General features: G+C 30.6%; 2 protein-coding genes across 3 annotated transcripts in view; both read left to right on the top strand.

The window, feature by feature from the left end:
• The first annotated feature begins 19 nt into the window (after positions 1–19).
• Positions 20–12,766, top strand: LOC129971272 (protein unc-93 homolog A-like). The gene is made up of 5 exons (XM_056084889.1): positions 20–105; positions 3,881–5,108; positions 5,614–5,796; positions 8,211–8,478; positions 11,525–12,766. The coding sequence occupies exons 2-5, from the start codon at positions 3,903–3,905 to the stop codon at positions 11,725–11,727; spliced, it is 1,860 nt and encodes a 619-aa protein (XP_055940864.1). The 5' UTR covers positions 20–105; positions 3,881–3,902; the 3' UTR covers positions 11,728–12,766.
• Positions 12,767–18,086: 5,320 nt separating this feature from the next.
• Positions 18,087–21,486, top strand: part of LOC129971184 (zinc finger CCCH domain-containing protein 13-like) — a 57,074-nt gene continuing 53,674 nt past the window's right edge. For both annotated transcript variants that reach the window (XM_056084727.1, XM_056084726.1), the window contains exons 1-4: positions 18,087–18,243; positions 19,680–19,808; positions 20,123–20,256; positions 20,886–20,973. In XM_056084727.1, coding sequence (XP_055940702.1) covers positions 19,680–19,808; positions 20,123–20,256; positions 20,886–20,973 — 351 coding nt within the window. In that variant the 5' untranslated portion in view covers positions 18,087–18,243. The remainder of the gene's footprint in view (positions 18,244–19,679; positions 19,809–20,122; positions 20,257–20,885; positions 20,974–21,486) is intronic.

Raw genomic sequence — 21,486 nt, 5'->3', positions numbered from 1 at the left:
ATTTGCATTGGTACGAGAATACGAATGCGCGAGATTGCGCCTTCGTGCATTGGCTCACTTTCATTCCTGGATTTACGAGAAAGCAGCTGTACTGAAATCTTGCAGGTATTTATCTAAAGCCTATTTCATAATTAGTGAGCCCCATTTCGAACGTCAGAAAAGTGTTTTGTCCCATTTTTAGTTCTCCTTTATTCGCTTTGGGTGCTTTTAAATTGTATCGACGCATTGCATATACAAAATCTTAATGTTTACTCGTGCATTATTAAAGGAAGATGTATAAAGTTTTGAAATTGTGTAAAATAAGTGTTCTTGAATTAAAAATTTCAATAAAAAGGTATTTTCTTTTCTATTTATGTTATGTACAAATGATTTAAAATTATTTGGGAAATGCTCATATGAGGGATTTAGAATATTCTGCTATATTTTTTTCATATTTTCTAAAAGCATCTTTTTTTATTCTATTTACTAATACCGTCTATTTTTATACTAGTTTATTTTGAATTTTTCCTAAAGAAATACCATTCGGCATTAACCCTTATGTTTATTTTGTATAGTATACCATACATACAACTTTGTAAAAATATACTACCACTCTAAAATAATTTTTAACTTAGTTTTATTAAACAATTTTTATTACACGATTTTTTTAAAAAAATTTTAATGTTTTTTATAGCGTAAAAAAGCTACCTATATGCTTTTTTTTTTTTTTTTTGCTTATTTTCAAAAAAGCAATTTTGCCACGATAAGGGTTAAGGAACAGAAAAAAGATATTTTGAAACAAACTGAAAATTTTCTTAACTTTACAAACATTTTTAGCTACAAAAAATCTGTAATTTTTCTATATGAGAATTGCTTTTGAGGCACGCAATCAGTTTTTTAAAACCCAACATTTTACTATCAAAAACAGAGAAATAAATATTATTTTGAAAGCTACATCTATAGAAAAAAAAACAATTAGAAAAAAATGAAAAGGAACTCTAATAATATGAAAGAATTTCTTTTTCAATCCTTTCAGGTTTTTTTTCAGCGTTATCTTTGATCTATCTCATTTCTTTATATTTCATCTTGGAGAGAACTGTTCAAGCATCAACAGTAAAAGAATAAATATTTCATTAATGAGTACAATATGTGAAATTATATTATTTAAAAATTATGTCCTAAAATTTTAGACTTTAAAAAGAGAACTCTCAACACTTTTCAAAAGAGATGGATGTGAAAAGCATTGCATTTAGTGCATCGGAAATACGAAACAGCTTGTTATTCTGCATTCAACCATACTCTCGAAATAATGGGTTTCTTTTTTCCTTTATGATAATTGTTGTCCATTGTGCCGTTCAACGTGGCAGTGCCGGCGCTGGTGATTCAACAACGGATTCTCTAAATTTGTCCGCAACGGTAAAAAAGTTTCGGCTTCAAGATTAGAAGATTCGCTATATGTATAAACCTGGTGATCATTACACCCGGCATTATCTAAATTCGAGTGTCAAATTTTTCCAGCTGATTTGTGTAGAAATTTGGGGAAGAGTGAGTAAGCTCAAGTATCATCTTCGTCATCTGAGCGCGGTCAAAAGTACGACATCATTCCTGAAACAGCCACGGTAAAATTTGTAAATGGAGTATTAATTAAATAAAATGAAATCAGTTAAAAGTTCCTTTATAATACCTGGAAAGTGGACTTCGATCTTTATTCGGAATCTGAAATATTGATAGTGATAAAGTGTTTATTCGTGAATTTTACAAAAATTAACACTGCAAAAATTGTTAAAAAATACTTACAGAATGTTTCTCTTATAGCAGTCGGCCACAACAAATCCTGTCGATACTGCTACGTTCAGTGGTGGCGGGGTGGTCGGCTGTACGCAAGAACAAGAAGAATGTTTCTCTTAAAAATTTCTGAAAAGTGGGCTTTGCTTTTTCAGGCAGACTTCTCTTCATTCAGAAACAAAAGAACTGATAGAAACAAAGTGTTCATTCGTGAGTTGTACTTTAATTATCACTACAAATTTATGGAAAATACTTTCGCGCGTGATTTTCTAACAGTAAGGATGAGATATTGTCATGTTGCTTTCTTGGAATGAAATGGATGTTGAAAAATGGAATGAAAATTTATGTACAATGCAATAGAAATCGATTGAGTGGAGTTTATTAAGAGATTTCTTTTCATTTGTCCTATTCCTGCGCTAAGGTTTTCGTTAATCTAAAAGCTTTGTCGTAATATTTAACAGAACATAATGTAATCAAATTATTGATTACATTATAAAGAAAAAGATTTTATCTATAAAATTCTATATTTGTGGGTATGGGAAAATGTATATCAAGCTAAAAGGCGTAACACAGAAATTGTTCTTATTACTTATCGTTGAACAGCAATAGTCGAATGTGAACAAACAGCAGTGTGAACTTTTTAAGATTGTTTCACTGAACGCTTTTACAGCTGCACTTAATTTAACGCTTCTCTTATTTAATGAACGGAAGTATAAAACATAAAAAACTGAATGGAGGGCTCACCGTATCGCTAAATACTCCATTCAGTCAGAGGAAAGCAGATATCAAAATTCAAGATTATAGAAATAGACGTCAAACGAAAAATTGAATCGAGTTTGAAAATAAGTTTTAGTTGCTAGATAGGTAATCACTGCAACTTGCCATTATAATTGATGTTCCAGAAACAATTGCGATAGTTTCTTTGAAGTCTGTACTTTTTTGCAATGCCCTTTATAGGAAGTAAAAAATAAAAAGCAACATATGATGGTTTTCATAACTTGGCGATTGGCAAGTATCCAGAAACGGGTGATTATTGAAATTTTTGTTTCTTATTTCTGTGTATCTATGAAAGTTCGAAAGTTGTGATAAATAAAAAAAAACTATTCATTAACTGTCAAATGTATCCTTTCATACATCCCTGCTTACACCTAATTTCTTTATACTTCGTTCAGAAAAGAATAATTATTCGTTCAGAAAAGAATAATTAATAAGATATAAATAAATAAATTAACAAAAATATTGGTGAGCCTCTAACTTTATAAATTTCGTTTCGGACTTCATATCAGCGTGTTGTTATATATACAATTAATTAACATGATCCATTATTTCTCCAATCGATTTTCTCATTAATTTTTGACAAGTTAATTGAATTGAACTTGAGCATCGAAAGAATGTTATATAAAATATATGCATCTGAATACTTGACCATTTTAAAGAGCATCAACATTTAGTGCCTCACAAGCTGAAATATCTGATAATGGTAGCAATCTCTCTCATAATAATATTTTTAGACATATATTTTCAGTAAGTTGCATATGTAATACACAAAATTTAACGCTCCCCAGGGTTGACCGTTGCACTTAGAGCTAAAAAAATTGGTATATACAAGTTTAAATTTCTGCGTTTTCTCTTTAATAACTTCGTAAAATATTATTGAACAAATGTCATTTTCACACCACCCTAAATTTTTAAAAAATTAACATTCCAGAGATTCAATTTTTTTTTCAAAAATTTAAAATTAAAAAAAATTAATTTTAGTTAAATTTCTCCAAATTAATTTTAAACTCAATCCGTAAGAACTGTTTTTATTGTGAATAAACTCAAACTAAAGCATTGTTTTATCGAATTTCTCTCAACTGTCTTCCTACTAATATTAACGCTACAAACAAAAAATGCTTACTTTGGACGTTAAATCCATGACATAATATTTAATTTCACTTTTATTGAAATTTTAGCGTACTATTCTTTCTGTAAAAAGCGCAATGCTCTATGCACAGATTTCAATTGCTGGTGTAATTAAGCCAGGAGGAGATAAATGAATTTAAGGTGAAAACATTATAATTCTGCGAACTTTCAGACTAGACATAAGACTTAAAAAGCATGTTTGTTTTTTTAGTGGATCTTCCACCAGCCGAGTCATGCCGCAGCTACTAGAACCGTCCTGCAGTGATATTTCATTGGAAGATCTTACAGCTGAATACAAACCGATTTCCAACCTACGAGTGATTAGAAACCTTGTCGTGCTGTCTGTTGGCTGCTTAATGGCATTCTGCTCATACGACGGACTTGTGATGCTCCAGAGTACGATCAATCAGGAAAGCGGCATCGGTGTCATATCAGTGGCCGTGCAGTTTAGTTTCTCTTGCATTACGGCTCTGTTATTACCAGAATATCTGTTTGAAAAAATAGGATGCAAATCCGTCATAGTCATCTGTCTCATCTCTTTCGTGCCCTATATCGCATCGAACTTTTATCCTCACTGGTCACTCATGATACCGTCGTCCATTTTGTTAGGACTCGCCAACTCACTTTATTGGGCTGCTGAAAGCGCATACTTAAACCATCTTTCCATTTTATATAGCTCGAATTTGAAACGCAACAAAATAGCTGCGTCGACTAAGAAATGCAACAAAAGGTCAGACGAAAAAATCGGAGATCAAGAAGTGAACATGAATGTCCAAATTCTAAATAAATGCGTGAGCGATTGCGCAAGAGTCCTGACTGATATCAACAAAGAGTTAAAAGAGACAGTCGTAAACAATAAAAGTGATCTCACAGAAGAAGCAGAAAATCATTTCTATCAAGGTATAAATGCACCACGTAATACTGAAAATTCTATAAAAATAACTTCGGTGCCTTCGGCCGAGCTGATGAATGCGAAATCAGACGCAAAATCTTGTGAATTACTGTCATCCACAACAGCTCGATTCTTTGGCATTCATGGTTTAATATACCAAACTTGCCATGTTTGGGGTAATTTACTATCATATTATATTTTACGAATCGGGGCTGTAGAAGAGATAAATGCAAACAGTACCATTGGTCAATGTGGGGCAGATTTCTGCAATATCCAAACAAACTGTTCCACCAACAATTTAAGGGAGCCAGAAGATGATTTAAGGAATTTACTCGTTGGTGTCTTCGTTGCTATTAGTGTCCTTGCAGTGGTTTTTGTTCTATTTGGTCTGGACGAATTAAAACACAGAAAGAAGAATGTTACCATCTCGTGGGAGTATATGACGGCTACTTTCAGGCAAATAAAAGACAAAAGGCAGCTTTTACTGATTCCGATGTCTTTGAATATTGGAGTTATGCAAGGCTTCGTGATGGGAGACTTCACAAAGGTAAGGAATTACTTACTTTCATCGTGAGTGTTAATGTGAGAGAAAGTGAGGAAAATTTCTTTTTATCCTGTCTTTCACGTTATAATTATCGCAAAGATTCATGATGAAAGACTTCACAAAAGTGATGCATTATTTGCTTCCGCCGTGAGTGCTAATGTGAGAGAAAGTGAGTAAAATTTTTTTTATCCTTGCCTTTTACGTAATAATTATCGCATGGATTCGTGAGGGGAAACTCCAAAAAGTAAGACATTGTTTACTTTCATCATCTGTCTGAGTGAGTGAAAGAGAAAATGAGTGATATTTTTTCTCATTTTCACAGCAGTTTTCGATCATTTACGCGGAATTTCATCAATTCCTTTTCAAATTAAGATTAATATCCATTTCAAAGCCGCTAATTAAACATACTGTTTATAAAATTTGACGCTCGTTGGTGATCTTAGTGTGAAGTATTCCAAAATAGTCCATACAGGTATTAAAATATTACTCCAATGAGCATTTATATTAGAGTCAGGTTTTTGTTCTATTTGGTCTGGACGAATTAAAACACAGAAAGAAGAATGTTACCATCTCGTGGGAGTATATGACGGCTACTTTCAGGCAAATAAAAGACAAAAGGCAGCTTTTACTGATTCCGATGTCTTTGAATATTGGAGTTATGCAAGGCTTCGTGATGGGAGACTTCACAAAGGTAAGGAATTACTTACTTTCATCGTGAGTGTTAATGTGAGAGAAAGTGAGGAAAATTTCTTTTTATCCTGTCTTTCACGTTATAATTATCGCAAAGATTCATGATGAAAGACTTCACAAAAGTGATGCATTATTTGCTTCCGCCGTGAGTGCTAATGTGAGAGAAAGTGAGTAAAATTTTTTTTATCCTTGCCTTTTACGTAATAATTATCGCATGGATTCGTGAGGGGAAACTCCAAAAAGTAAGACATTGTTTACTTTCATCATCTGTCTGAGTGAGTGAAAGAGAAAATGAGTGATATTTTTTCTCATTTTCACAGCAGTTTTCGATCATTTACGCGGAATTTCATCAATTCCTTTTCAAATTAAGATTAATATCCATTTCAAAGCCGCTAATTAAACATACTGTTTATAAAATTTGACGCTCGTTGGTGATCTTAGTGTGAAGTATTCCAAAATAGTCCATACAGGTATTAAAATATTACTCCAATGAGCATTTATATTAGAGTCAGTCCTGAAATTAAATATTAAAATGTTACATATATGAATATTATCGCTCGTTTTCTCTAATAGAATACGTGAAAAACTGACTACAGAATCATACTTCAGTTGTGCATACTTTCAAAGAACATACGAGAACCAAAGTATGAGATAATTTCTGGTGTACAGAAAATAAATTTTACTAGAAACAGGAACAACGATACTTTCATAATGTATTGTCGTCCCATAGAAAGGAATTCAAGATTTCCTTCCACATAGTGAGACTTGCAAGCGTGATTAACTGCATTTTATCCGGTCGCATGATGCAAGTGAAAGAGACTTGATGGCTTTACTTTTTTTTATATTACTCTGCATTTATTTTCCCGTACATTTTTTACTGTAGAACCTTCTTCCTCACCTTCTTTTATCTCAGTAAAAAAGTATTACAAAAATTAAATCTGATGACATTATTCAAAACTTTTATTCGACCCTTATGTACATTCCAGGTCATTAGCGTATGCAGCAACTCCCGTACAGAAAATGTGAAATATGCTAGTGATATATCAGACTAGAAATTTCAAGTATATATCATCAAGAACATCAGATACTATATCACAAATATGAATGCTTTATAGGCAATTGAAGCATGAAAAAAGGACCCCTCCTTCAATTCGATAGCAAAATGTACTGCTCCACTTACTTAGAGACCAATTGATTCTATGATAATTGAATAATGATTAATCTTATTATTCTGTTATTTCACATGATTCCAATAAAAGATCAGTTTTCATGAACTGGATATAATTTTTGTTGTTCCTTAAGTCTAAAGCTGTGTGTCGTATGTTGTAGATATGCTTCGTTTTTACAATCAATGTTTATATATCCCCTGATCCTGCGAATCCCCGCGAAGATTCTTGCTCTAAACTGTTTATGTGATCTCAATAGAGATGACCGGAATTTGTAATTACGGAATTTCTGGAATGTGTCCTATCAAATATTGCTTTAAATCAAGTTATTTATGAACTTACAATTTAACTTTACTTACAATACTTACAATTAACTTTAATAGCAAGATTTAAAATAAAATCTTCTGAATTTTCTGAAAACTGACTGGAAATAAATTTATTATTTTTTTTTCAAATTTGCTTCCATTTCTTCGGAATAGCATAAATGACAGTGTCACAGAATATTACATTAACTGTATTATATTTTCTTTTTTTTTAATTGCGTTCATATGAAAAAAATCATTAACATATCAAAATTTTACAAGTACTTGCAATATTATCTATATCTGAATGAGAACGCAAGCGAAAAACTTTATGGGGTAGTAAAGTACGTTCAAATAAATATCTTTTGTGAAAGGATTGGAGAACGTGAGTGGTCAGTTGAGGCATAAAAATAAGAAATCTTACTAAGAGTGAACCTAAGTTGTTTGCTAAAGGAATGGTTAACAATTGTTTCTTTTCCAACGATAGTAGTAGTACCTCAAAAGCTACATCCACCAAAAGCAATGCATACTTTGTAGCGTCAATGGTGTGAATTCAGCATAAATTCATACATTTCAGGAATTTCTTGCAAATCTGGGGTCTGACGGAATATTCGAGCGCCACGTCTTTGTCTGAAATCTAAAATTGAGTTCCATTGATGCTTGAAGCTTGTATTACTGTTGATAGACGTAGTTTTGAAGGATTATTGTAAATTGCGATATGAAGAAACAATTTTTAATAATCCTGCAATAAAATAATTCTGTTTCCTCTCATGTCTGTTTTTTGTATTTATTTTTTAACGATTTACTAATAAACCCTATATTTGTATACAAAGAATATTTAAGGTAACGTATTTTTTTTTTTAACTCTCAAAATTACAGGAGCTCTGTTCACTCTGCATTCTTATGTGTTTGTGCAGAAAATAAATTCTCTCCTATCTATTCCACAGGACTACGTGGCGTGTGCCTGGGGAGTGCACCACGTTGGCATAGTGACTGCTTGCTTAGGGGTCACTCTATCTTTGGCCGCAAGTATCTCCGGCTGCCTAGTGAAATATTTGGGTAGGAGAACTGTCTTCCTGGCAGCAAAAGTGCTGAATTTAGCTGCAGTGGTCGTCATGTATCTCTGGGAACCTACCTCTTCGGAGACATACATGTTCTTCATCATATCAGGCATGCTTGGAGCTGTCTTGGCCACATTCTGGTCTCAGTTAAGAGGTGAGACTTCTATCTATCTTTTTCCCACAGAAAGATATTTACAATTAATATTTAGTTTAGTTATATTCAACTTCCATCTTGTAGTAAGCAATTTGTCTATTTTGTGGCAGACAATTCTCATAATTTTGAGCCATAGTCACATGATGAGTATGAAATATTAAGTTACATCTGTCTAGTCGGCTATAGAAAATATATGCCGAGTGTTTTTTTTATTTATATTTAATTTTATATTATCCTTATTTTTATATTTCATTTTTAAACTATAAATTTGGTACTTCAAATATAATTGTTATGATTATCATCATTCAGAAATTGTCGTAAGATATTTTTTTAATTTTAGGTTTGAGTATTTGGAAATGTGCAGAGATTGGAGTAAATCTAAAACAGCCATATTAACACACACACACACACATATACATATATACATATATATAAAAGACAAAATCCTTGTATGAATAGGAATGTTTTGCTATGGCAAAAATTGTAGTCCCATATTTAATGGATACTAGAATTTAAAATTTTTGTAAAAATTCACATTTTTTCCTTAGAGAGCTACTCCATATAATATTTTTTTTAAAATTTTTTGTTCCATAAATTGGAAATTTGTGTTAATATGTTATATCCAGAGCATATAAACAAATACAGTTTACATATAGTAAAATATTACGAGCATATAAATAAATTAGATTTATTTTTTATACTATATGTTATTTTATTTAACTTATATGCATCTTTAAATCATAATTATCTGCTGCTTGATCAACCTGTTAACATCGAAATGTTTGGTAAATTTTTTCCTTTTAATGCAGCATAATGTATTTTCTAATGTAATTGGGGTTTGCAGATGCTTTGTTAAACTGATTTAGCATTCTAATACTAACAGTTTAATCAGCCATTTTGTTTAAGAATATCACACATCCCCTTCTCAAAATTCCTACCGTGCACTAGAGGTAGAGATTTCTGACCTAGACTCATTTAACACGCAACAGGTCTATTGAAATCATGGTTCTGCAATGGAGTCTTGTGGGCCGCGCTGACTAGTAATAAGGTCATGGCTTCAAATCAGGAGGGTTTTAGGATCGGGTAAGCGGGTCTGGAGCACGTTCAATTAGTAGGGTCATCATCCTCCCGCTGTTGTGGTGTGGAAGTTTGGAGCTCAGGTGTAGTCCTTGTCATCTGACCGCGATTAAAACTTACAAGGTCCATTGCAAAATAGTCCTAGTATTGTTTTAAAGCGGGACGTTAATATAAGTATACTAACTCAGTGAAGTCTTTGAACTTGAAATCCTGCCACCAGGGAACCGCAGTTCGCAATAAAATAGAACAATGATGTTGCGATTATAAATAAAGCTAGGAACACACCTCCTCCTCAGTCATCATCAGTAAACGAAAGCAGTCGCCATATCATGATATCAATTTTATATCCTCTTCATATTTGACTTTAATATATGGAATATACGTATTATGTTTTGTTTATATGACCCCCCCCCGAAACTGGTACCCAAGGCATATATTCACTCTCATTCCTGTCAGTATATCATAGGAGTAACAAAGGCGCAATATTGTATAGAATGATAAGAGCAAAAGATTGATTGGAACCCAGTTGCGTAGTGACCGCAGGTATAATATAATTTTCCACTCTTTATAATTACAAACAGGCATCATTTATCCTTATCATTATTTTGGCTTATGTATAACTTATAGTATTGTTTTTTACTGTAAATAGTAACACAAAATCATTGATATTTTGTAACCACGGTGCCTCCTAAAATTAGACATTTAATCCTTCTCTCTTTCACTAAAACAGAGTGATTCGTTTAAAATCCTCAGTGTACTTCGCACACAAGAAATTGCAATTAAAATAAGAAAGAAAAAAATGAATACCGATGCACAAAGCTTATAAAATTCTATATACGTTTCTAAACTGTATCAAAAGCAAAAGACAACTTGTCTATATTTTATTGATATTGCCAGATACAACAAAATACATAAATTTAAACAATTACTTGAAAAACTTTTATGAATAAATTTCTTTTTTTAACACTCAGCAGTGTTCTTAAATTCCGACAAAAGAATTGCATTTTCGAATTTCTCGACGAAAGGGGGGAAAAACCTAATTCGAATCATGTTAAGTTACAGTTCCTATTCAATGGCTGCATTACTAACTATATTGTCAGGGAGCATTTGACCATAAGGATTTCCACAAAAGAAGTATGATAAAATACTTTCCACAACATAAAACTTGTGTTTTACGTAGTTAAATTTATATGAATTTAAATCCAGTAACTATTATAATGAAAAATATTTTAAAGTATACTTAACAATATTTTCAAATATTTTTAAAACTAGAGAAAAAAAAATTATATGGAAATAAAATTGATCTGACAGAAAATTTTACTTATTGAATTTTAAAATGTAAAAATAGATTTTCAAATTAATGAGGGAAACATTATTCGAATAATCAAGATGTCAAAGTAAAATGATGTTTCTAATTTCATAATCATCACTATACTTCAGTATTGGGGGAAAAAATTAGAATTGCTTATTTAAAAAAGTTATTTTATTGTACAATGCTATGGTGAACAAAATTCTTTTATATTTTTTTTATTATACTGTTAATTAAAGGCATTTTACTAAACAATTTTTTTCTATTCTAAGAAAATCGTAGATAACCAAATTATTTTTTTAAATCGTCGAATGTCATTTTTTTCGTAAATAATTAATAATTATTAAAGATATTTATTTAAATTTTCATTGCTATGTCCTACGATGTGACCTCAAAATGGGGAAATAAAATGCTTTAATATTCTATAATATTTTCATTCAGGAATGCCAAAAATAAAGTCAAAATAATCTTTTCTATCCACAGAAACGGAGTTTTTAATTTGTATAAGTTATTTAATTAATTATCATGAAACATTCTTGATAAAAACTTTTATGTGCTTTTCTGACATAAAATTTAAAGAGTGTATTGCTCGTTTTTATATCACTCACAAAATATCTAGGTTTTCGCTTTCATTTTTATAAATAAGCATTTTTTTCTCAGCATTTTATGGAGTTCTGTTCCAGAAGAAGGAAGGCGCGGCTTTCGCTAACTACCAACTCTGGCACGCAGTCGGAATGGCCATGACGTTCGCTTACAGTAATTTCATCTGCACTTCAACAAAGATTTGCATCTACCTGGCCTTCTCTTCGTTCGGAATGATCGGGTACTTGTTGGCGGAGAACTTGGCTTCTTCAGACACGTGACTTCTTGCATTTCCTGTTGCAGGTCGCCACAAGATCGATCATTAGCATGATAGGAACAATCCCTAGTAGCACACATATATTGTACAATATTTTATGATATTAAAGAATATACGCAATATTGTTTTATATTGTTTGATATTGAATAATATTGTATAATATCGTACAATATTGTGCTACCTGGGATGAAGTGCACTACTGCTTTAAAAACAATAAAATAAACATGAAATTTAGCTACAAATCGAGCAATGAAATCAAGAAAGAAACGACTTGGATGCGATGGTCATCTCAAAGACAAAAGAAAAAACAAATGATGTCAAGTAACAAACATATTTAAAGGGGAAAAAAGAAAGAAACGTAGAGCGACGAATAAGATTTTTCTAATAACTGTACAATCTATACTCAAATATTTTGGCAGGGAGATTTATTTGTTTATTTGATTTTGTTTAGTTGATTTGTTTTTTGTTTTATTATTTTATTACTTGTTTTTTGTTTATTTGATTTGTTTATTTGTTTGATTTATTTGTGAAAATCTGCATTACTAACGAGAGAGAGTAGAAAATTCTAGTGTGCAATCGGTAATGTCATAGCCTACAAAAATTGTTGGCTTTATTCGTTTGTTTCATCATCGTCTAGCTTTGCAAAATATTTTTTGTCAAGTATTTTACAAAAATAATACTAACCTAAATACATTATTAAGTAAGAAAGAAAGCTTTCCATGCAAGAAAAGTGTGACTCAAAACTCTGTCTTGGAATTAATGTGAGAAGAACGCAAATGTTTTTATCATTATCTCAATGTTGAAAAAAGTGAAAAAAAATGACGAAATAATAAAACTGGTTTGAATTTTTATCTTAAAATGATACAAAATTGGTTTTTACGTAATCCAGTACTTTGAAGTTAATTAAACAAAACGTTAACATTTAGATTAATTTTTTTATAAAAAACTAATTAAAATTTTGCGAAAATTCTTCCTTAATGAGTCCTTGTACCTGAATGTTAAATTTATTCATTCTTGATCCAATGCAACTTGCATTCTGTGCCGTAAACATTATCGTTCTAAAAGTATTGAATTAATGTTATGCAAAAACACAAATACAAATGCTTCAAATTAAATGAAATAAACTTTTACACTCGCTGTCTTGCTTTATTTATTCCCATAAATCATGTGTACCTATTATTTGAATTATAGTACTTTTTATATTTTTGTAATTGTTATGAGGAATTTGGGAGAGTGTCTACAAAAAGGTTGTCTGGAAGCTGACTTGATGTCAGGGCCTTCTGAGGTTAAAACTGCGTACTAAACTTACAGTTACTAAACTAAAACTGCGTACAAACTTACAGTTACTAAAAGTGCAGTTCTTGTGCAGTGACTCTTCAATTTGTTGAATGGGAAGTGTGTGATGCAATGTGATTTTGACGCATAATTTGTGATTCATTTGCGTTGTCCAAACAAATAATATAAACACACAGAGAGAGCCAAAACTGTTGTTGAGAAAAAATAATGTAGTTTTGGCACATTTTTTCGGAAAAGCGCACTGAAAAACTTCTCCTTGAATAACTTTCTTTCTTCAGTCCGACATTACATCCAGTTACAGGTGCTTTTTTTTATCAATCATTTTGAGAATCTTGAAAACTGTGGCTATATAAAAAGCTAAATTAATTAAATTACTAACAAAATAGATCTACATTTTCTTTATTTATTTTCGCTTCCATGGTCACTAGGTAAAAAGAAATGGAAAAGTGTATATTTCGAAAACTTCTTATTGTAACGTTAATTCAAAAAAAATAGTGAGGCAACAACTTTCATATCTTAACAATAACTATAAGATAGGAATGTTACATGTATAGATCGTAATGGTACATGGAGGGATAAACTGGGGGATGAACAGGTAGTATCTACATAATTTCTTTTCGTATTTTTTAGTTTTAGTTCTCGCAATGCTCCAAACGAGTTAAAAAGGACGTTCCTTTCAAAGCAAATTAAAATACGAACGTGATCATTTAGGGGTGAAAGTGTTTTATGTCAATTTCATAGGTGCAGCATTTAAATACCCACTAACAAGTTTTTTTTTATACCGGTACGTTGTGGTGATTACTTACTCTGTGTAACTGCTCATTTTCAATTCACATAGTGGAATAGGGACATCATCGTTGTAAACTGTGACTTTCTCTATCATTGTGTGAAATGAGCTGATGGCTGCAAGCCTTCTTCCATTTGTAATGAATGTGCAACATTAACATGAAAACTGTGCAGTGTTTTTTGTTTTTTGTTTTTTTTTTCATTTGTGTTGTGATAATTATGATGCCATCAATAGTATAAAACTAGAGTAGCAGAGATAAATAAGATCTACAGAACTTCAGTTTATATTAATTTTGTTGAAAATATAACTCTTATTGTTCAACAAAAATATTTTCTTATTAATAAAAAAATAAGATTAATCGTGTTCAAATATTATCAGAAAAAAAATTTCATCAAAAAGTGGAAATGCTATTAAGGGGAATCAGAAGATGCAATTACTCATATCGATGCTGTTGTAATGAGATATGACGTACATTTAGTCGTACTACTCAAGAAGAATGTTATAAATGAACAATAGTTAAAATTGTGAAAAAACAATATTGAATAATTTTGTTATACAATATTGAAGCAATATAAAACATAAAATCTTCAATACATCTCTCAATATTGTTTTCTACTGTTCTATAGCATTGAATCTATATTGTATAATACTAAGTCAATATGCTGTTGTTGTTTCTTATGACACTTGCCACGGACAAGCTCGCTGTTATGAAAACTGCGATTTACAGCCGGTGGGGGAGCGTTTCTTGTTTTTTTTAGTAGCGCCAACTAGGGCCAAGAGTACGACTTTGCTGCTTACGCATCACTCATTCGCTTGCACAACCTCTTTTTACAGGAGGGCACATTCACACATCTCACTGATAGAACAACGGAAGAACAACCATGCCCAAACCGGAACTCGAGCCCAGGACGCCCAGATCACGGGGAAGACGCGCTACCCCTATGCCAGGACGCTGGCACTAAGTCAATATTGTGCAGTATAGTTCCCAATGTTATGAAATTAAACTTAGCTACTTATTGACGTACAGGGCAAAATAAAAATTTCACGTTTGTACAGCATGCTATTTAAAGGATATTTGTCATCTTTTCCGTGTATTCCCTTGGTTGTTGTTGTGACTTATGATACTTTAAAAGCCCACTGATAGTTATCTGTTAGCGATTTAAGCCGAGTGAGCGTCTCTTGTTTTTTCAGTAACGCCAACTAGGGTATGACTTAGCTACTTGCACAACCCCGTTATAACCGATAAGGTGACAAGTGAAGGAGATATCGCAATTTGCCAAAACTTTTTTATCGGTTGAGTGAGAACTCAATGGAATGAATGTCGACGATGTGAAGTCCACAGATTTTTAGACATTTGATTTAAATGTCGTTCATTCACCTTATAATTCGCGCTACATTTAACAGAATAATCAATAAACTGACAAATGAATAAGATGTCGCATTTTTGCTGACAGTCTTTCGGCTAAGTTGTTATCATTGGGTAGGAAAAAAAATTCTTCGAGTATTTCGATTACCTGCAAATGGATTTAAGGGAAATATAAACTTTTGATATTAATACAAGTACTTAAGTATAAAGAAGGTTCTCTTCGTTTAAGCTATTGATTTAGTTTTAAGTATTGTTAAATCATTACCTTAAGACCAATGAAAACATTAAAAAAGACATTTTAAAATAAAAGAGGTATTTTAAAAATTTCTGCTAGAGTAGTACAAAGGGCGAAAAATGCCACAATTTCTGTTAATTTCTAATTTCTGGACATTTAATTAATTTTCGCCTTTTGAAAATTTGGAAGAGTTCGGACTAGTTGCTTAGAAGTGGATGTAGAACATGTGTGAATATGTATATACATACATAGCCACAACGATTTTAATTTGTCAAGATGAATGGAAAAGAAGACAGCCAAGACAGTGAAGAGTATACCTATCTGGCTTTTCATAAGCACTTAACTACAGTACACTCCCGATTATCCGCGGAATTGGGTGGCACGGCCGCCGCGGATAACAAAAATCGCGGATAATCCGAAAAAAGCTAAAAACGAGTATAGCAAAAATAAAAACAGTCATTCCAACTTTGAAAAATCGTTTTATGTACAGTAAAACGTAAAATAAACAGCAGGAAATGTTTAACTAACGCTTAATATTTTAGTATATCACTCAAAACAAACCTCAAATGCATTTTGTTAATGAAAACAGAAAAGTGCTTCGCCCTTACGAGAGGCGTCAAGGATACACAGAAAAATTAATACATATGTACTGTTTTAATACTGTAATGTATTATGTAATTACAAAAGCATAACTGTAAAACTTCACCTTTTTGAAGAAATCATCCAAAAAAATAAATAAATAAAAAAATAAAAAATAAAAAAAAACGTCGTGCGGCATGCGCGGATAATCCGCTCCGCGTATAACCCGCCCGCGGATAATCGGGAGTCTACTGTATTTTTGGGAAAACGGGTGACGTTACATCTGGCAGGAATGAGAATTACTATGTGAGGAAAAAGAGAAAACGTTACAGCATGTCAAGAACAATTACCCCTTCAAAACATAAGTTTGCTATAATTTAAATTCAACACTACTTACAGTCGGTTTCAGAAACAAAAATATTTTGCACATTATTCTTATCTTCAAAAATTGCTTCAGAATTGGTTATAAAAATTATTATTAGATTTTTGATAAGCTTTAAGTTAATTTTCATAGATATATTTTGTTTGAGTAATTATTAATTTATAAAGACATTAAATTTAAATGTAAAGGCTAATTTTCTCAAATACTTTTCTCAAATACAAATATTTTTCACATCCCCTAAATAATATTACATATAAAGCATATGCAAAATTTCAGTCAGATATTTTAGTGAATTTCTGTTATTTTTATTTTTTTAATAAATTGTGTAGAAAACTAATATATATATAGACAGAGGATTAAAATTCTATAACGTTGATAGTAACATAATTCATAAAAGAAATATGTAAAACTTGAAACAAATGCTATCATTACTAATTTATTATCACTATCTATCTGCTATTATCACTACATTCTAATATAGGAGTTGTAACACATAAAATAGTACTATTATTTGTAGAATAATAACATTAACAAGAAATTAATATTGATAAATCTAAAAACACTGAATAGTTTTAAAGAAACTTTTAAAAGAACAATTAGATTTTTGCTCAGCATCGCATATTTTTAAAGGCAATTATAATATGTATTTTCCGTATATGGTGCATGAACTTTACTAAGTTTTAAAACAGAACTGCTTCATAACTCAGAATTTAAGAATAATCTTATTTACTCTAACTTCATTAGAGACCTGTGTTACATTTAAATATATGAAAGAAATATGTTAAATTTTAAATGATCTAATCCAAAGCATTCTATTTATTAATAAAAATTTCTTAACTAATTGCTTAGAAATTGCTCATAAAACCTTATTACTATTATATGAAATATAAATGCAAAGATTGAAAGTATGCGAAATTACTTATATCATTTTAAAACGTTGTGATTGACAAGTTGAAAAGCAAAAGAAGAAAAAAAAAATAAATAAAAAGCATGTATTTTTATGGGTCCTAATTTTTCAATACCATTTGATCACAAAAAGCTTAATCTTATTGTGAGATTAATAACTAGAAACTATCTGTTAAAAAAATTATCTGTTTATAAATAATTTCCTCGTAATTAGATTAATAATATCGGTTTAAAATTTTAGAAGTTGTTGTTGTTTCTTATGACACTTGCCACGGACAAGCTCGCTGTTATGAAAACTGCGATTTACAGCCGGTGGGGGAGCGTCTCTTGTAGTTTTTAGTAGCGCCAACTAGGGCCAAGAGTACGACTTTGCTACTTACGCATCACTCATTCGCTTGTACAACCCCTTTTTACAGGAGGGCACATTCACACATCTCACTGATAGAACAACGGAAGAACAACCATGCCCAAACCGGAACTCGAGCCCAGGACGCCCGGATCACGGGGAAGACGCGCTACCCCTATGCCAGGACGCCGGCTTAGAAGTTGTAGAAATATTAAGTAGAGATATAGGAACACAAAATGATAAAAATGCTATTTCACAACTGCATGGCTTCTTTTATATTGAAATGGATTAGATAAAGTTATATTGTCTTGAATTTTATAAAATTCTTTGGGGGGGGGAGGGAAAGCTTGTTATTTACATGATTGCCATGACAATGAAATGGCAGGTATTTTCGCTACTTGTTAATTCAGATAGCTACAATAGATGGCGCTATAGTCAAGTCAATAGCCTATCTACGAGAGCTAGATCTTTGTTTTTGCTACTATGCGGTGAAAGTTTTGATTCTCTGTGTTTTGGTTAACGTTTAGCAAATAAATAAACACATTTGTTGATGATACATTCTCATATCAAATGTGAAGTTTTTAAAACTTTGTGGAATATTGACAAATCTGAAATTCTTCAAGGTAAATTTGATGTGAAATCTTTAATATATATATGATGATGTTTAAAAATAAATGTAAATTCAAATACTTAGCCACTAAAAAATTGAAAACGTTTGTTCTAACTGAAATGAAGTATATAATATAAGAATGTGAATAAAAAATTAACGCGCCGAAATTTCTGGCATAATTTTACTGATATCTGATTTGAAAATGACATTAAAATTTATGTTTTTATTTTCAGTTGTTTCATGTTTTAGTAATAAATGTGTAGAACACATTTTTAATAACATAGTAAGATTTCTTCATGAAAGCTTATTTACGGTTTAAGATTTTAATTAAAAAGTTGATCATTAATTACAGGATTTTCGATAATTCTTTAAAAATTCAAATTCAACACATTCAAGTGTTTATTAAATAAAGGTATATTGTTTATATTTTCAAAACTGAATTTATTAGTAATTGGTGTTTGAATTCGAAATTAAAATTAAGGCCCTATATTATATTATATGAAGTACACATTGCAACTTTTGTATTATATATAGTAACTATTTTAACATATTTGTATTGTAATAAACTTGAAGTTCTCTGAAAGAATTCTATTTGGAAGAGATATATGATAAGTATAATTTGTTCAGTAGCTTTATAATTTGAATTCTACCCATTGCCTTCAGAATTAACAGCAATCCTTCAGAAACATAAAATTCTAGTAATAGCTCAATAGTGAAATCTAAATTCAAAAAAAAAAAAAAAAAAATCAAAGTTTTTCAGTTTGTATTAATAATACATTTGCATCAAATTATATGAGAATAATAAGGTGTATAGAGTTGTCATGGAACAACTTTCAATAAAAAATTTCTTTTGAATCTTTATCATACTAGAAAGAAATTTCTTTATCATTAGAATAGACATTGATGTTGTCATGATATTTGTTTATTAAAATTTGTTACAATAGATTGTTGGTTGCTGGATTTCCAGTAGTAAAATTATTAAATTTTCCTAATTTAGGTTGCTTTTTTTCCTTTGGTTTCTTTTATTACAGGGATAAAAATGGAGTTACCTATAAATAGACTCAATGTGCAAGAGTAAGCAATTTTGTTATTACATATACATGAATCAAATTAGAATTCACCAAGCATTAACATTTGAGACTGGGTGATTCATTATATTGCCATATCTTTGGAGTCTCAGCCCTCTATGATAGTACTGAAATGTTTTCCTTCTTAACTTTATTAGTATTGGTTTGTATTTCAATGTTTGTTGCTCTGCCATGATCTAGCTGTCTCAATTTCCATTTAGGAAGAAAATGTGACAAATAATAATGTGGAACTGAGTAATGATATATAATGACAGTCTTTTATATAAACGACTTATGATAGCCCTATTGTAATTATTACAATGTATTTATATTGCTTGACTTGTGAAAGTACAGATTTTTAAAAGAAGCGATTTTGTTTCAGATGTCTACTAAAGTTAAACGTAAAGTGACTGTTGAGAATACAAAAGATGACAGTGACCAACCGAGAAGACCAAGTGTATTTGAACGTTTAGGACCTGGAACTGTAAATATAGCAACTCAACCTGCTGATGTAAATAACTTTTATTTGGCTATGCTATTGTACAAGTTTTATTTCTGGATAAATGCAGTTACCTTTCTGCATAAACGCAGTTACTTTTTATTTATTTTGTAAAAGTTTTGTTACAATTTAAAGACTAGAATAAATGAATTGAAGAAATTGAGTGAATTAAAGACTAACGAATTTAAAGAATATAATAAGTATTTCTGATTGTGTCTTTTATATGACTTTTAGTTTATTCAAGACATTTTTTGACTTATAAATAATTATGTCTTAATTTATTTTTTTTTCTTTTCTTTCTTTTTTTTTTTTTTTTTTCTTTTTAGAGACACGCTAGAACAGAACAGAATGAAAAATGTAGAAATTGGCTTCGTACTGGAAATTGTGCATATGGAAATACTTGCCGATACAAGCATGATACTTTTCCTAGTTCTTCAAGAAGGTCAACTAAATCAGAAAAGTCAGTATTGCTATATATTTATATTATCTCTTTTAGATATTGTTGCAAAACATATGTGCATTCAAAAAATGTTTTGATTCTCAGCTACAGTATTACTTGCTGCAATTTCTGATATTTTTCATGTATTTTCTTAACATTAAATTAGTGTTAAATATGTAAATTAAATTACTGTGAAGTTACTTGATAGATTTATTAATTTTAAATGTAATTACCCATTTGAAAGAATTCAAGCTATAATAAGCACATTTTAGTGTAAAGTTAGCTTCATATACAGATATAAATGCCAGAACAAAATGAGTATAATGCCTCTCAATGAGGTTTATAAAACTAGTACTTTATCAAATTGTCTCCTGAGTTATAGTGATTTGATATATATATTTCTTGCAGTCTAATACTTAAGATTAGGGAAGCCACATTTATCAGTGTTTAATTTTGTTAACTCTATATGATTGATTGTGACATTTTAACAAATTTAAAATTTGTATGTATGTTATTTTTTTAATACCATTTTGAACCACAGAAACCTATTTCTGTGTTTTTTAATGAAAAGTCAATTAATTAAAGTTAATATTTTAACTAAATATTTGATATAATATTTTATTCAGTCTTATTTTATTATTTTGTTTTAGAGACATTGAGTCAAAAGATCTTAGACATAAGGTAAAACCCAAAAGAGATGAACCAAAAGAATCAAGAACCAGTTCTGCTTCTCCTAAGGTTTGCATTATTATTTTGCTCTGAATAGTGAAAAATAAAAAATAAAACTTTCAATAATCTTTTTTCACAAAGAATTCAATTAGCCTTTTTACAGATAATTAATTAGCAGTATAAAAATGAGATTAATTTTTTTCTCTTAGATATGGCAATCATTATTTCCTCCAAACTTTTTTTACTCTCATTTTTTGAAAATATTTATTTATTATTTCAGTATTTATATTATGCGAACCCGATTAAAAAGTTTGAATTTTTTTTAATGAAGCAATAACACTATTAAGTATAAAATATATTATTCTATAGATAGGGTTACCACACTGCTGGAAAAATATAAGCAATTTAAAAAGCATCTAAAAGGTAAAATGCAGAGAAATTTGAAAAATTTCCTTAAAAACCGGGAAAATACAGGGGATTTTAAATTTCTTAATTCCCCTTTTATTTTTTTCATCTAAAAAATGGCAATTTCTCAACATTGCAAGAATAAAACATCATAGCCACAGCACCAAAAACAAAACA

The sequence above is a fragment of the Argiope bruennichi genome, chromosome 6, assembly GCF_947563725.1.
Source record: "Argiope bruennichi chromosome 6, qqArgBrue1.1, whole genome shotgun sequence".
NCBI lineage: Eukaryota > Metazoa > Arthropoda > Arachnida > Araneae > Araneidae > Argiope > Argiope bruennichi.
Note: the sequence above shows the minus strand (reverse complement) of the source record. Positions and strands in the feature narration are given on the sequence as shown.

Bases quoted from the DNA above. Each gene is read 5' to 3' on its own strand.
- LOC129971272 (XM_056084889.1), top strand. From the start codon at position 3,903: ATGCCGCAGCTACTAGAACCGTCCTGCAGTGATATTTCATTGGAAGAT. The intron at 5,109-5,613 runs GTAAGGAATTAC...CATTTATATTAG, and splicing joins TGATGGGAGACTTCACAAAG to AGTCAGGTTTTTGTTCTATT. The intron at 5,797-8,210 runs GTAAGGAATTAC...TCTATTCCACAG, and splicing joins TGATGGGAGACTTCACAAAG to GACTACGTGGCGTGTGCCTG.